This window comes from Polypterus senegalus, chromosome 4, assembly GCF_016835505.1.
Source record: "Polypterus senegalus isolate Bchr_013 chromosome 4, ASM1683550v1, whole genome shotgun sequence".
NCBI lineage: Eukaryota > Metazoa > Chordata > Cladistia > Polypteriformes > Polypteridae > Polypterus > Polypterus senegalus.
Window position 1 is genome coordinate 59,116,107 of NC_053157.1, and position 16,430 is coordinate 59,132,536.

Sequence of the window (16,430 nt, forward strand, 5' to 3'; positions counted from 1 at the left end):
GTTCTCAAAGTGCATAATTTTAACATTTGTACACTGTAGTCCCTTGTCCACTAACAGTTCAGATTTCTATAACCTCTCTAGATTATGTTACTTCATTATCTAAGAATTAAACAAAGCACACAATCTCCTGTAAGGTGCTTCTTCTAGATAGTATCATTCATGGCTTTCTGTTCTTGTTACCAGGCCAAAGGAGATTAACCTTTAATCACTTTACAAGCTACCAAGTCTTCATGGAATTCCAGAACTTAAAGATCAGATTTCCTTCCTTTCTTTTCTCTCTCTCCCTTCACTGTACTACTTTGCCACACCTTCTTTGTTCTCCTTCACTCCCACTGCACAAGTCCAAACAGCTTGAGTCGGGAAGGTTATGTATTTCTAAACTTTGTTCCCTCAACACAACTAAGAAACAAATATCCTGGATAAACAGTATTGATTTCTGTTTACACTCCACTTTTTGTTACTTTGTGATTTGGACTTAGTTTTTAATTTTGAGTTTTTAGACTTGGTTTTTAATTTTGAGTTTTTTAGGCTTATAGGTGAAATGCTACATATGGATTCCTGTGCATTTCCTTCTCTGTAAATCAACTTTTTCTGTTTCTTTAGCACTTCATTACATATTGAGCTGTAGCCACAGGTACTTTTGAGCTTTGGGTTCCAAAAACTTTCTCTTTTGTTGTGTGCTGGGCAACCATGTAGCACCATAGCAACCAGAAACACAAAAGACTGTCACTACTGAAAAATTATTTTTAAAATTGTTAACATACTAATGACACTAAAATCAATTACAAATCATTAATAAACAAAACAAAAATAGAGCATTTACGTACTCTCAACAGAATTTATCTCCTAAGGCAGTGGCACTAAACACACCTATTAAGTTCTGAATGAGTTACAGAACATGGCCTTTTTGAAAAGTAAAGATCTACACTGAATCTAGGAAGCAAGGCCTAGAATCTGCCAGAATTTCTGGGAGTGGAATGGAAAGAGGGAAACAGGAGAAAGAACGCAGTATATAGGTGCTCTGACTGGCATACGCTTTAATCAGATTTTTAATTGTGGGGCAGAGAGATTTAGAGATGGTATAGCACCAAAATAAGTCCTGGCTGAAACATTCAAGATCAGTATATCACTAACATTCTTTTATTTTTCAACTATGTTTGGACTCTATTTAATTTGTGCAGTTGTCTCTTATGGCATAAACTTCAATGTTTTACATGTCACATGACATATGCATTGCATGCTTAGCAGCCACGTAGCATCACAGCAACCTGATAAACAGAATGGTGGTGCCCATGAAGACCAAAATCACAAAGTGGCAGCACCAATGAAAAAAGAAATGTTCTAAATAATGATAAAATGATAGCAGTTATATAACAGAAAAACATGCCATCTAATTCTCTACATACAGAATGCAGAATTTTCAGCATAGCAGAGTAATGGCATGAAGAGAAAATGCTCAATTTCTGAAATGAAGATAATTTATTATGAGTGTGATCAATCTTTCCTGGAAAAGGTATACATGTGTTTAGGATTTTTATACCAATGAACATTTCTGGCTTCTCATTTTGAACCTTTAAGAAAATAGTATTTTTGTTTTGCTAGTATTTTCACGCTACCACAACAGCAATTTTTTTTTTATGGATGCAGTGTCATCATTAGGATTTTGCTCCCAGTGGATGATGGGCTTGGCTTTGAAAGTTGAATCTGCTACCACTGATGTAATTTCTTAAATACTGGAAAGACAGGTAATTTGCTATCTGTGATTAAGGTTATACACAAAGAGCTTTTGTGCATTGTTTTTTTGAACTCTGCATTTTTATACCACTTCGAGCAAAAAGTTGGTCAGCATGTTGCCCTTATCTCTATTTTAGAAACGTACATTATAATGACTTTTTTTTTTGTGGCTGCCTGTTATACAGTATCAGTTACCCTAATTATCTGACGACTTACTTGAACTGCCAAACTCTACCACTAAAATTTTTTACTTTGCAGCATTTTCCTCAGAATACTGTTTCCAGTCTGATGATCAGAATTGAAATACCATTTTTCTTACCCCAACCTTCAGTGTTGTTACTTTTACTTCCAATGACGTCAGTTAAACATAAACAGTTGCCGTAAACAATGTTTGCAAACTACTTTGTATAGTTCTTGCTGTTAATTGTATGCCTCATTGTTGATTAAAGTCATTAATGTCATCTTCGTCAATGAAAAAGTGCAAGATTGCTGACGAAAAATGATTATTTCCAGGATAAATGGAAAAATGTATATTTTGTCACAGAGGTCAGAGACAGAGCCCAGTGTCTCATTTGTTTGCAGTTTTTCTCGGTGTTTAAGGAGTACAATGTGCGTTGACATTACAATATACTGGCATCGAGAACATTATGGTGCATTGTGTGGCAAACTGCGGGAGGAAAAGATTCAACAACTGAAAGCATCAATTACTAACAATCGAGAAAAAGTTTTGCTGCTTTGTAGTCAAGCGAAGATTGTGTAAAAGTGAGTTTTATCCTCTGTAATATGATAGCAAAATCTTCATGACCGTTCACTGAAGGCCATTTCATAAAAAAATGTTTATAAAGGCATGTAAAATTATTTGTCTGGACAAAAAGAAACTGTTTGAAGGCATAAGTTTGTCCACAAATACTATTGCTATCAGAATCACTGAATCAGCTAGTAACATTCATCAGCAACTGATTACAGCAGCACAAGGTTTTGAAGCATATTCCATACCACTTGACGAGAGTACTGGTGTAACAGATACTGCATACTGTGATGTGTTCATTTGTGGGGTTGATGAAAACCTAAACGTAACCAAAGAGTTATTAGATTTATTACCTATGAAAGGCACAACAATTAGTCACGGCTTTTTTCAAGAATTGGAAGGTTGTATTAACAGAGCAGGACTGCCATGAGATAAACTCGTGTCCTTGGCAACAGACAGTACACCAGCAATGTGTTCTTAAAATGTTGGTGATGTAGGATTATTGAAAGCAAATAGAAACCAGCTTTCTTTGTCGGGTCCTTTTCTTACCGTACACTGCATTCTGCATCAGGAAGCGCTGTGTGGCAAAAGTCTACAAATGAAAGAAGTTATGGACGTTGTTAAGACAGTTAATTTTATACGAGCCAGAGATCTCAGCCAGAGGTAGTTCAATTCATTCTTGTCTGATATGGACACTGACTATGGAGAGTTGCTGTATCATGCTGAAGTCAGATGGCTGAGTCGTGGAAACTTGTTAAAGTCATTTTTTGCTTTAAGGCAGGAGATAGTGCTTTTTATGGCATTGAAAGATAAAGATGTTTTCCAACTTTCTGATCCGTCTTTTCTATCAGATTTATTGTTTCTTACAGATGTTACAGAACACCTCAACACACTCAACTTGAGACTCCAGGGTCCAAAGCAGGTGATTGCAATGATGAACGACATTGTCAAATCATTCAGATGAAAGCTGTCTTTCTGGGCCAAAAAACGGCAGCCTGGCAATTTGGCTCATTTCTCAGCTATGCAGTTGTTGGTACGTGTCAAATCAGAATGCTTGAAATATTACTCAGATATCATTTCTCAATTACTTGAAGAATTTGGTCGATGTTGTGAGGAGTTCCGGGCTCTTGAACCTCAATTTGCTCTCTTTGCGACTGTTTGTGGTGGATGTTGCTTGCGTTTCAGAAGATTTGGAGATGGAGATTGTGCACTTACAGTGCGACACTGTGCTTAAACAAGTATATAGATATTGGCATTCAACAATTCTACAAGTTTGTGTCACGCGAAAGATTTCCAAAACTTGTTAACGCCATTGCCAGAATCATGGCCATATTTGGCAGTACACATGTATGCAAACAGTTCCTCTTATCAATGATTAACAAATCAGCATTACATTCAACACTTACAGATGAGCATCTGTGTGCAACATTGCGATTGGCTACTACACATAACATCAAGCCCAATCTTGATGTTCATGTGTCTGCCAAACACTGACAACTGAGCAGCCAGACTGCATTTAATGACATTTGAACTGGAAAACTGGATTTTATAATAAGCACGTCGAGTAAACTCGTAAACCTAGCTGTATTCTTGTAGTAATTCAGTATTGTAGTTCAAATAATTGATTAACAATAATATTGTATTGTTTTTGTATTGTTTAGAAATGAATGTTACTCATCGAGTAGCACTTTTTTCTATATGCGGCCCATATATCCTGCTGATTTTGAGACCCCTGCCCTAAGCACTTTAATTTAAACTGTGTAGACCTAAAATACAAAAGTGTTAAAGTTGAACTTAAAAATTGCATCCATCAATGATTAGATTTTGGTTAAAATGCTTTCATATTTTTTGTATTCTTTTGTATTCCTCAAATAAGACATGCTATTGAAAAGTAGAGTAAAAATACATTTCAAGGACATGAGCAAAGACAGGGCATGGAGGAAAACTAGAGGCTACTTGAAACTGACTGGTGAATTGCCAAAAATAATAGATGGAAAGGCATACATTTTACAGATCAGCTTAGTATTAAGGTCCCCCCTGGAATTTCTTGTCATGAATGTTAATTTTTGGAAGTTTATCAATACAAGGTTAAATTAAGTATTTCTTCATATTCAGCATAACAGAGAAACAGAATGTTTAGGAGATTCAGTGTATTTTTGGGAGGAATGTTCATTATTCTATCCATTAAAAAAGGGTTGATTTTATTTTTCAACTGAAATATTTTCTCACCATTGAAGCTTGTGTTTCATTTAGAAATCCCAATAAAGTAGTTTGTTGAAAAATATAAAATTAGTTGTCCACTGAAAATGTATTATTTCAATACCTTTGGGCTTTTCATTAGCCTTCCCTGTTCACAATTCATGAAAGAGCTGTGACCCGACGACAAATGCCAATCAGATACAGTACATCTCCTAACTGTTTTTTTAATTTTTTCATATACTTTATTAATCTCTAAGTGATTTTCGGGAAAATGTGAAAGTAATAGAGCAAGTAAAGCTAAATTTCCTTAAATAAAGAGAAAGATGGAATAGCAGATTCATCTATTTCTTTATGAAGGTTACATCATTTCACAACATGAATATTGCATGAATTAGATTTAAGGCAGCATTCAGCATATGTATAGAATATGTGTTAATCTAGATAAGAAAGACATTATCTAGCTCTGAAGAGAACATTTTAGGATAAATCATTAACACGGTTTCACAAAAATGGATATTATAGAAAAACAAAATATACACCTAATAAAAAGCAGGCAAAAGGTGATCAATTTTAAACTCTATATTACATCAAGACAAAAAATAAAATATACTTAAAAGACTACTGGAAATAAGATTCCTAACAAGTAAGGACACCAAGAAGGCAACCAAGAGCAGTGCTGTTAACTGGTATAAAAGGAAGGGACTCATACTGGAAGTGAACACAAAGTAGGGAGACACAGACTGAGAAAACCTGAGAAAGTGGATATCATTTGAGCATATTTTAAAGATAAAACCCAAATACAAAACAACATTTATTCACTGAAAAACACTTGTAAATGCCATTAAACAGTACTGTGAAGATATTCCATTGTAATGTATCTTAACTATTACGTAATTGCATTGTAATGATGAACACTCTTCATGTACATGTGCTGCATTTTTGGTTCATTTTGTCGTCTCTACTATTTTAAAGAATATACTTATCAGAAGACACTCATGTCTTTACTAGATAAATTTATCAAATTACTGTAGTGATTAAAATAATAAAATGCACTTTAGCCATTGAGTAAAAGCACCTGTGAAAAACTATTTAGTAGTGCATCAATACTGTATATAAACTGACCTCAAAGAAAAATGTTGTGTTTTTGTTGCACTTCCAAGACATGAGATAAAAATTTGGAGATACTGTGAGAAATGTAAACTTAAACCTGGAGACAATATACCATATATATATCAGTTTAGCCATATAACTATTATGTGTCTCTGAAAGAAGTTTTATATACATAGGCTCCTCTCAAAACAATCATGATGAAATCAAAAAGAAACTCACCATGGATTCCTATAGAACACTAATTCTTAAATTGGAAATTAAAATTGCAGGTCTGAAATCAAGAAACATAATTACAGACTTGTTGGACAGCAAGAAATGACAGTGTTATAAGTAAAAAAGCTGTTTTATGACCTGTTCCAAATTCTACTCAATAAAATTTGATGAAAATAGAATTAAGCCTTCAGTACTATTTAGAAGAGCTGCTAATTTGAAACATTGGAAATCTGACCAGCTATGGAAAATTTTTACAAACATTAGCAACACAGATTTTTAGAATTCGTTAAATGATGATGACATAAGATTCCAGATTTCACATCTTGAGAGTTTAGTTCTACAGTCCCACACTTTATATCTCCTTGTGCACATGTAATTTTAACTTCATAATAAAACAGGAAATCAAACTTTAATTTCTAAAATAATACCTTCTTAATCTCCCTTAGATGCAATCTCAGCCAAACTAGCAATAACTTCAGTTATCAAATCAATAAATCTCTACCAATTTACACCATTCAACAAATTAAATGACTCCACTAGGAAGCAGCAGTATGGAGAGAGAAGTGTAATCAGCTTGCAGTTACGGTTAAATAAACTACCTAAGGTCAAAACTGGACAAGTGAGAATCAAGCAAAAGCCCAGAATATGAGACAAAAATTGTAGTCAATATTTTAAAAAAAAGGGAGAGTCAAATGCAAGAATTTACACGTAAACTATTGTCTCAAACGCACATAGAAAAGTTTGTGACCAGAATTTAAACTAAGAATTAAAGAAAGTAATAATAGGCTTTTTAGACTCTATCCACAAACTTGGACAGACTAGGAGGTGTCCAATGACCTTGTTGACCCTGTGATGTCATGCATCGCACACTTCCTGTTGACTTTGCATAACAACTGCCTAGAACGACAGACAACAAAGGGCACAAAATGACAGCATCCACAGCAAAAACAAAATGTCACAACTGGTGAAAACAATTCAGATTAAAATATGCACGAAATACTATATTCATTGACCTCTAAAATGCTCAAGGCAATAACTTAAAAATGTTTTGAAGCCAATAAACTACTATAAAAAACACAAAAAAAATCCAGGTCATGATACTAAAAGTGTCTATTTTCAAATTATGATTGAAAAAATTAGACATCAATGTAATTACAGACCAGTTTCAAAACTGTATTTCTTAAAGAACAGTACTGGAAAAATAGTGGCAAAACTACAGTATTAAATAGGCTTAAAATGTATCTGGACTATGAGGTACTGCGCTTTTGAGACTTACAACAACAACAACATACTTTATATTTGTATAGCACATTTTCATACAAATGATGTAGGTCATAGTGCTTTACAAGATGAAGAAAGAAAAATATAAAAATAAGATTAGTCAATGCTAAGCAACAAAGAATGAAGTAAGGTCTGATGACCAGGAGGACAGAAAACTTTAGTTAATAGTATTCCATTACTGCACTCTGAAATTATATATTGTATCCTTATGGGATGAGGTCTTAAAACAATATTTACTTCCCCTACTGCCGCTGAAAGATATACTTAGAAAATAGCATCTTAGTAAAGATATTATAAACTGTATATTTGTTTCAAACCAGTTGCACCATCCTATGTTTTGACACACAGATTACCAAGTCATTCAAAACCTGCTTTTTCCAAAGAGACATTTTGGAAAAGTATGTTTTTTATGCATACAGGACAGAGATAGTTTAATTAATCCTTTTATTTCTACTGTAATGTGTTGTTTTACATGTTGCCATGACACATTACTACACTGTCAAAACCTGCTCTTTCACTATTAAAATAAAGGGAAGTTACAAAATGTTTTATATGCTCAGGATGCAAATTCATGTATTTATCTATAGCAGAATAGATTACTGTAATATGTTATTTATCGGCCTCTCAAAGTATTCAACTTATAACTTTCATTTCATCCAAAATGCAGCTGCAAGCATCATTAGTAAGACTGGAGAGTACTGTATGACCATATACTGTAACTTCAGATTTTTAGACTTTAAATGTTGTCTGAAACCAGGGTTGCTGATTAGGCTCTTCATATTGTGTTAGGCATTTGCTGAGGAATAAAAGCTAGCTAATCATTATGACCTGTTATTGACCCTTCTCTATTTTGTTTCTCTTCTCGGTATCCTGCTGGCTGAGGAAAATGACACCAGAGATATTGGGAGCCAAGGATTCACTCTGGTTCTCAGTAGAATGTTTAGCTTTCACTTACAGTGTTGTAAAATGTCCAAGAACTGTGACTTTGTCTATCTAATCAACTATGGACCCACTGGGAGTATACTTTCTCTCTTCATCAACTCATCATATTTCAGTTATATTACAGTATATTTTTATGATTTGCTTATTTTCTTATTAGTGACATTAATTTTTTTTACCGTGTCCTTAATATAATGTGTCTGTTTATGTATATACAGCAAATGTTGTATGCAATTTACTGAAAGTGTACAGAATTTAACTTGTAATATGTTTCAGCATGCAGAGTGTGTCCTTACAGAAGAGTGTCTTACAAAAAAGAATTGAAGATTTTCATCAACTTCCTCTGAGTAATCCATTATACTTATAAAGTTGATTGCCAATACAAATTGGCCATATATGAGTCTACTGCCTGTATGGTGTTAAAATATGTTCAAAGTTCTTCTTCTGATGGGCATATCTGTTAATTTCAACATCTCAGATTTACTGTCATCGTTACCTGTAATTTATAAACCTACTGATCAACTGAAATCGTATGAAACCAATAGCCTTCTCACAATTCCATCCTTCCATCCATCCATCCATTAACCAACCCGCTCTATCCTAACTACAGGGTCACAGGGGTCTGCTGGAGCCAATCCCAGCCAACACAGGACGCAAGGCAGGAAACAAACCCCAGACAGGGTGCCAGCCCACCTCAATAATTCCATAAACCTGTTTGCAACTCTTACTGAGCATTAACTTTCAGAGCTCAGAATTTTGAAATCTCATTTAAGCATGTATTTCAATCAGATTGATTATAATTGTATTTTTATTCCTTCTATAATTACTGTAATCATCCATAGCGCAGGTTTGTCATTTTACTTCTTAGTACTATTCTGTTTGTACTTTGCTTAGGCACACTGTCGCGCATGTGCATCTGAGAACCATCCTGACTCTGATGAATGTAAGCAATACCACCCTGGAATTAGAGGGGTCCTGGCACTAACCTTATCTTCTCCTTCTTCTTCCGCAGCCAAGAATCAATTGCCCAAGAGGCATGGCTGGCCCCGCAACCATCCAAAAAGCTTCACCCCTTCCGTCTCTCATAATATATAGCTGGCTCATTCCTGGAAGGTGTCGTCAGATGTTAAGCTGGCTATTCCAGAGAACAGTTTGCCTACTGCAAACCGCTGCAAGAGAAATTAACCATTTAATGCTTTTTTGTTTGAGAAGTTTGTTGCTATCTTCTTAGTTATTATTAAATGGGGGCTACCAGGGTGGTACCCTAACCTTTCTTGGCTTCTCAGAGTAGGCTGCCTGCCCAGTCACTTCTTACAACTCTTTAGCCTTTAATAGCAGTATTATTGAAAGCTATTGCATTTACATTTTACCTTGAAATGTTCCATTGGTTGCTTTGTAAAATGCCTTGTAATTACACATTCAATGACGCACACCTTAAATAAAAATTAATTGATTGATTGGTTTAACACCACTATACTATACTAACTATATTAAGATTTTTATACCTACTTGTATGTAATTGAAGCCTGTAAATGTTTTACCATGTAGGATTGTTGTTATTATTAAATATTGCTTTTTCCTGCCTTGGACACAGACATGTTGCCATTTTTATGGGTATCCAGTGACTATTTGTGATTTACAAATGATATAACTATATAATCTATATATATATATATAAAAGCCAAATACCACTGACTCACTCATCATGAAATCTCCTAAACCATGAGGACTTAGGACTTGAAATTTGGAATTTAGGTTACCTTTGGCCCATAGGTGCTCGATAAGAAATGGTTTTAAAAATTTTGTGGTCCAAGCGCGAAATTTCTTATAGATTTTTACACCTGTTTGTATGTCTGTCTGCTTTTCATGAGAGAACTACTTAACGGTTTTAGATTAGGTTTTTTTCCATAATTTGCTTGAACATTCCATTGATTTTGTGACTTTCTCATCACGCTAAGTATCATAGTTCGATTGCGGTACCGATTTATTAGCGTGAATCCCAGAGAGATTCATTGGGCTCATTGTGAATGCAGGAAAATTTGATGCCTATTTTAACTTAATGAAATCATACTTAGATTGTTGATTATCTTGTATATTACAGAAAATATTACTATTTAACTAAAACTAAGACTCCACCCTCCATTATAAATAAAATTAAAAGAAAGGAACAGTTACCTGTTTCATCCTCTTCACTGCCATCTGAACTGACGTCATCTTGATTGTCGACTTCTATGCTGACTGTTTAAACAAAAATGAATCAATTAAATGGTTCCTAAATTATATATAAAAACACTAATTTCAATACCATTATCAGAAAATAATATACTATACACAGACAAAAGTTAAAAATATGTTTTATTTTTTTACACCATGAAAAATTTCTTCATTGAACATCTTTGTATTTTTAAGCAAAAATGTGCTTTTGTCTTGTACAGAATAAAGATTATGGTCAGTGTGGATCATTAAAGATTCTGATCTGAACCTAGGCTTTTATGCTGTCATCGAGCTTCTAAAAAGTCTTAATATCCACGTGGGGATGAATAAAGTACTATCTATCTATCTATCTATCTATCTATCTATCTATCTATCTATCTATCTATCTATCTATCTATCGTGTTTTTTCCTGAAAATAGGACCTACTCCAAAAATAAGCCCTAGTCAAGATCGTCAGCTGAAAAGTAAGGCGCCTTAGGCCAGGTTTATACTCCACGCAATGCGATGCGTGTGCCCGAAACATCCATTAAATTTCGAGGACACCCTGCCACAATATCTCTGAAAAGGATGTTTAATGCATATATCCATCAATTCGGGGATGCGCCCATTCCAGCAGCATCGGCGCAAGACAAAAACAAAATCTCTGGATGGGGCATCAGCTCATCACAAGGTGAACATCAACACACACACACACTCTGGCATCATTGTAGTTTCACCTAATCCCCAAACCTTCATGTCCTTGGATGGAAAACTGAGCACACTCTGGAAACCCACCAGGAAAACATGCAAACTACAGGCAGGGATCACAAGGGACGTCACTCCCTGCAAGACAGCAGCGCTACCGCATTGCCACCATACCACCCCATATGTGTAAATATTTCCAGTATTCATTATTTAAACAAAGTTAACGATTTATCTGTAAAATGTAAAATACATATTTTTAATGCATTTCATCATGAAATGATATCAAGTATAAATCTAAGAATTCTAAATGTGCAGAGAGCTGGAATATTATAAATGTAATGTGTTCTGTGTGGCGATGCTGCTTGCCGCTGCTGTCAACAACTGGGTCGGTTTTAAGATGACATTTACGATGGTCTGCTTTAATGAAAATGTAAACTACAAGGTTAAAGCCAAAATTTCTGCTTTAATTACAAAAATAGACATTTTTATTATGTCCTTATTTTTTTCTCTGTGGCTGAAATATGCTGCCATACATTCTGATGGTATTGTAAAGGTGCAAAAAAAAAAGACGGCACAGAAGATGGTATGTCAGACTTTTAAAATGTATTGTGTCATTACAATTGGAAATAAGCAATGCTTGAATATCAAAGCACAATGAATGCATTTCTTTGTCGGCATTTTGCTTGACCACATGGAACCATTCATCACACATCGAAGCACACACCTCGACCCTGGAGGAACCTAAAAGCGGCTGGAGTAGCAAGAAATTCAGGCTGAAATTCAGGGTTTGAATGTGGAGAGTTCTGACGATATTCCAGAAGAAGATGACATGATTGTAACTGAATAAATGTATATTGTTGTACATGAGTAAATATAAGATATCCATGTAAAAATAATCCCTAGTGCATCTTTTGGAGTAAAAATTAATGTAAGACCCTGCCTTATTTTCGGGGAAACATGGTATCTATCTATCTATCTATCTATCTATCTATCTATCTATCTGATTATGGAAGAAATCAGAATGAAATTAACTCATAAAAGCCTGGGTAGCTATAGAATGGAAATCCTACATCACCTCTTCCCCACATACTCTGCTTGGTGTACCAGATACTATTAATTGAACTCAACTAAGCAGAAATCTTGTAGTTCGTCGCATACTTAGAAAATTGTACCAGTTCAGGAGAAATTTGAGAAGGCTGTAATATTACTTTCATTAACACCCTTTCAAGGCTGTCCCAAAGTTCCACCACCCCTAAAATGAATAACATTTAATATATGGTATTTATTCCTGTACTGTATATGTACCCTCAGAGTACAGTAGATATATTTACCATTGACAATGGTTAAATTATTTCTTAGTTTAATTAAAATTAGAAAAAAGTGTAATTCACTTTAAAAGGAACAACTCAAAACATTGAAGAAGTTGTCAAGAATTGATCAGTGTTGTCCTTAAAGGAACACTCAATCCAAAAGTGTTCATTTTTGTGTTATTTATCCCCATTGTTTGTAGTGATGGCCAATAAACTTTTTAACCCATGTTACAATGGAGAACCAAGGTCATAAAATTTTTGATATTGTGGGCTTCAATTAAAATCCATGCTGAATAAGAGCAAACAATTACAAAATGTTTATGAACATAAAACACAAAAAAATCCTATATCATATAATGCAAAGGTCAGATATCTAGTGATATGTTCCCAGTGTCCCAAACAAAGGTATTTTGAATAACATATTGTTAAATAAACCACTTTCACAAAATGCTTTCATGCACAAGAGAGACGCAATGTCTAAACAGGACTGAGCTTCTGAACTCAAGACACATCTCTCTCCACTTTAAGAGAAAAATTCAACTGAAGTTCAATTTTCCAGTATTGTTAAGTGCGTATAATACTTTGAAAACCTGTATGTTTCACACAAACTATTAACAGTAGCACAATACCAACAACAGTCAGCAAACAATCAATACAGCACAGTCAACACAACACCGTACATTAAATGCTACATCAGGTTACATGCAATACCATATATAAAAGAAACAGTTGGAATTATCAGTATAAGTAGCCCTATGACTTATGGATAAAAACTGTCCTTGAATACAGTCGTGGAGGTGCTAGTGGTCCTGTACTGTTTACCTGAATAGGGTAGGGAGATATCTATCCTTTAATGGCAACATGTTTCATACAGTATTTGTCCTGAACATAACAGAGGTAGTGCTTGGTGATCCTGACTGCTCTGTGTACACAAAGAAGTTGGGGAACTTTGTACAGTCTCCTGAAGAAGTAGAAGAATTGATGCATAAGCAATGTGACTGCATGTTTTCTTTTTAGAAGCCATTTACTGTTTCTAATGGAAGTTCAATTTTGTGTTGCCATATAATTGAATAAAGTAACATGTATCACTAACAGCAAGAAATTGATTGTAATAATAGGCCTGGATGAAGTAAAAACCTGAAGCCATTGTGGCCACCTGGAAATAAAGTTTGAGACCCGTGATTTACACATTGTTTGATTTCTGTTCAAAAGTATTTAAAGTTAAAATTATTATATTTTGAAACCCTTGCATTAGAGCTTGGCAATGCATATATTCTAACACATAAGATATTATTGTCTTCTTTTGTTGAGAACATCATCACCTGAATTACTTATTTAGGACTTTAATGGAAAAAAATGGAATTTAGGTTTCAGAATGTTAAAAAGTGACTCAGATAAAATGAAATGTGACACACACAATGAAGTATGTTTGGTTAGCAGCAGCAATTGTCTTTGAATGAAAATTGCATTTACTGTGGCCCACCAGTAACTGGGTTTGACTCCCCGGTGTTGACTGATGGCACAGTGGGGAGATCTCAGTGAGAAATAACTTCTAACACTTTTGTGACTTCTTTTATTTTTATTTCACGGGGTTTGAATGTGAACTCCTAAGCCTTATTATCAGAGGGAAATTATATAGATGCCCATTCATATTATATTAAGAAAAAGGAAAAAAGCAATTAAAAGCCTCTTAAGTTAAAAGACTATTCAAAATGTGAGATGAGAAGGGTCCCCATGCTACACATTAAATAATAAATAGCTGTTTACAGACATAGCATTTGTCACTTTGTGTAACCAGATCAGCATCATTACATGGGGTATAACATTTTACAAAGGAAACAAAGAGGTTCTTTTAATGAAATTCCTTTCATGAAAGTTTATCCTATATAAGTAGGGGAAGACGTTATGTCAAAAAACATTGGTATGTGCTTTATCTGCTTGTCACATTGGCTAAGGTTACATGTACTGATGCTACAATATATCAGCTCTTCTGAGTAAACCTCATAAAATAGCAGGAGCATTGCTCTCACAAATTTAATTTCCCTGTGCCAAACCCAAGTGTAAAGATAATGTTTTGTTTTTAAATAAATTTAATTTAGACCTCGTATTCAAAATAACATAACACAGTAGCTGAGTGAACAACTGGCAATTACAGAATCATACAGATATCACAAAGAAAAACCTGAAAATAGCATAGAAAATGTTTAACTGTAAGAACATTTTTGAATTTGGGATTGAAAGAGGATTCCAACAGAGTTTTATGAACTAATTATAAAGAAAGACTTGTAGGATGTCCACTTCAAAACTGAGTAAGCAAACAATGTGGACAGTAGATCAGGTATTTAAAAAAATGTTATTAACTGCATGGATGTACACAGTCTAATTAGACATACAAGAATCAAAGGCAATATATACAGTGGGATGCAAAAGTTTGGGCAACCTTGTTAATAGTCATTATTTTCCTGTATAAATCGTTGGTTGTTACGATAAAAAATGTCAGTTAAATATATCATATAGGAGACACACACAGTGATATTTTCAGAAGTGAAATGAAGTTTTTTTTTGTATCAGTATACTGCTGCTGGATTATGTGAATTTCCCCTTGGGATTAATAAAGTATCTATCTATCTATCTATCTATCTATCTATCTATCTATCTATCTATCTATCTATCTATCTATCTATCTATCTATCTATCTATCTATCTACGTTTATTGGATTTATAGAAAGTGTGCAATAATTGTTCAAACAAAATCAGGCAGGTATATAAATTTGGGCACCGTTGTCATTTTATTGATTCCAAAACTTTTAGAACTAATTATTGGAACTCAAATTGGCTTGGTAAGCTCAGTGACCCCTGACCTACATACACAGGTGAATCCTATAATGAGAAAGAGTATTTAAGGGGGTCAATTGTAAGTTTCCCTCCTCCTTTAATTTTCTCTGAAGAGTAGCAACATGGGGGTCACAAAACAACTCTCAAATGACCTGAAGACAAAGATTGTTCACCATCATGGTTTAGGGGAAGGATACAGAAAGCTGTCCCAGAGATTTAAGCTGTCTGTTTCCACAGTTAGGAACATATTGAGGAAATGGAAGACCACAGGCTCAGTTCAAGTTAAGGCTCGAAGTGGCAGACCAAGAAAGATTTCGGATAGACAGAAGCGACGAATGGTGAGAACAGTCAGAGTCAACCCACAGACCAGCACCAAAGACCTGCAACATCAACTTGCAGCAGATGGAGTCACTGTGCATCGTTCAACCTTTCGGCGCACTTTACACAAGGAGATGCCGTATGCGAGAGTGATGCAGAGGAAGCCTTTTCTCCGCCCACAGCACAAACAGAGCCGCTTGAGGTATGCTCAAGCACATTTGGACAAGCCGGCTTCATTTTGGAATAAGGTGCTGTGGACTGATGAAACAAAACTGAGTTATTTGGGCATAACAAGGGGCATTATGCATGGAGGAAAAAGAACACAGCATTCCAAGAAAAACACCTGCTACCTACAGTAAAATATGGTGGTGGTTCCATCATGCTGTGGGGCTGTGTGGCCAGTGCAGGGACTGGGAATCTTGTCAAAGTTGAGGGACGCATGGATTCCACTCAGTATCAGCAGATTCTGGAGACCAATGTCCAGGAATCAGTGACAAAGCTGAAGCTGCGCCGGGGCTGGATCTTTCAACAAGACAACGACCCGAAACACTGCTCAAAATCCACTAAGGCATTCATGCAGAGGAACCAGTACAACATTCTGGAATGGCCATTTTAGTCCCCAGACCTGAATATAATTGAAAATCTGTGGTATGAGTTAAAGAGAGCTGTCCATGCTTGGAAGCCATCAAACCTGAATGAACTAGAGATGTTTTGTAAAGAGGAATGGTCCAAAATACCTTCAACCACAATCCAGACTCTCATTGGAACCTACAGGAAGCGTTTAGAGGCTGTAATTGCTGCAAAAGGCGGATCTACTAAATATTGATTTCATTTCTTTTTTGTGG

General features: G+C 35.1%; 1 protein-coding gene across 1 annotated transcript in view; it reads right to left on the reverse strand.

Annotated features, from left to right (window-relative positions):
- LOC120528713 (transmembrane channel-like protein 1) overlaps positions 1 to 16,430 on the reverse strand; it is a 98,875-nt gene that overhangs the window by 49,007 nt on the left and 33,438 nt on the right. The window contains exon 4 of the mRNA XM_039752869.1: positions 10,400 to 10,462. Coding sequence (XP_039608803.1) covers positions 10,400 to 10,462 — 63 coding nt within the window. The remainder of the gene's footprint in view (positions 1 to 10,399; positions 10,463 to 16,430) is intronic.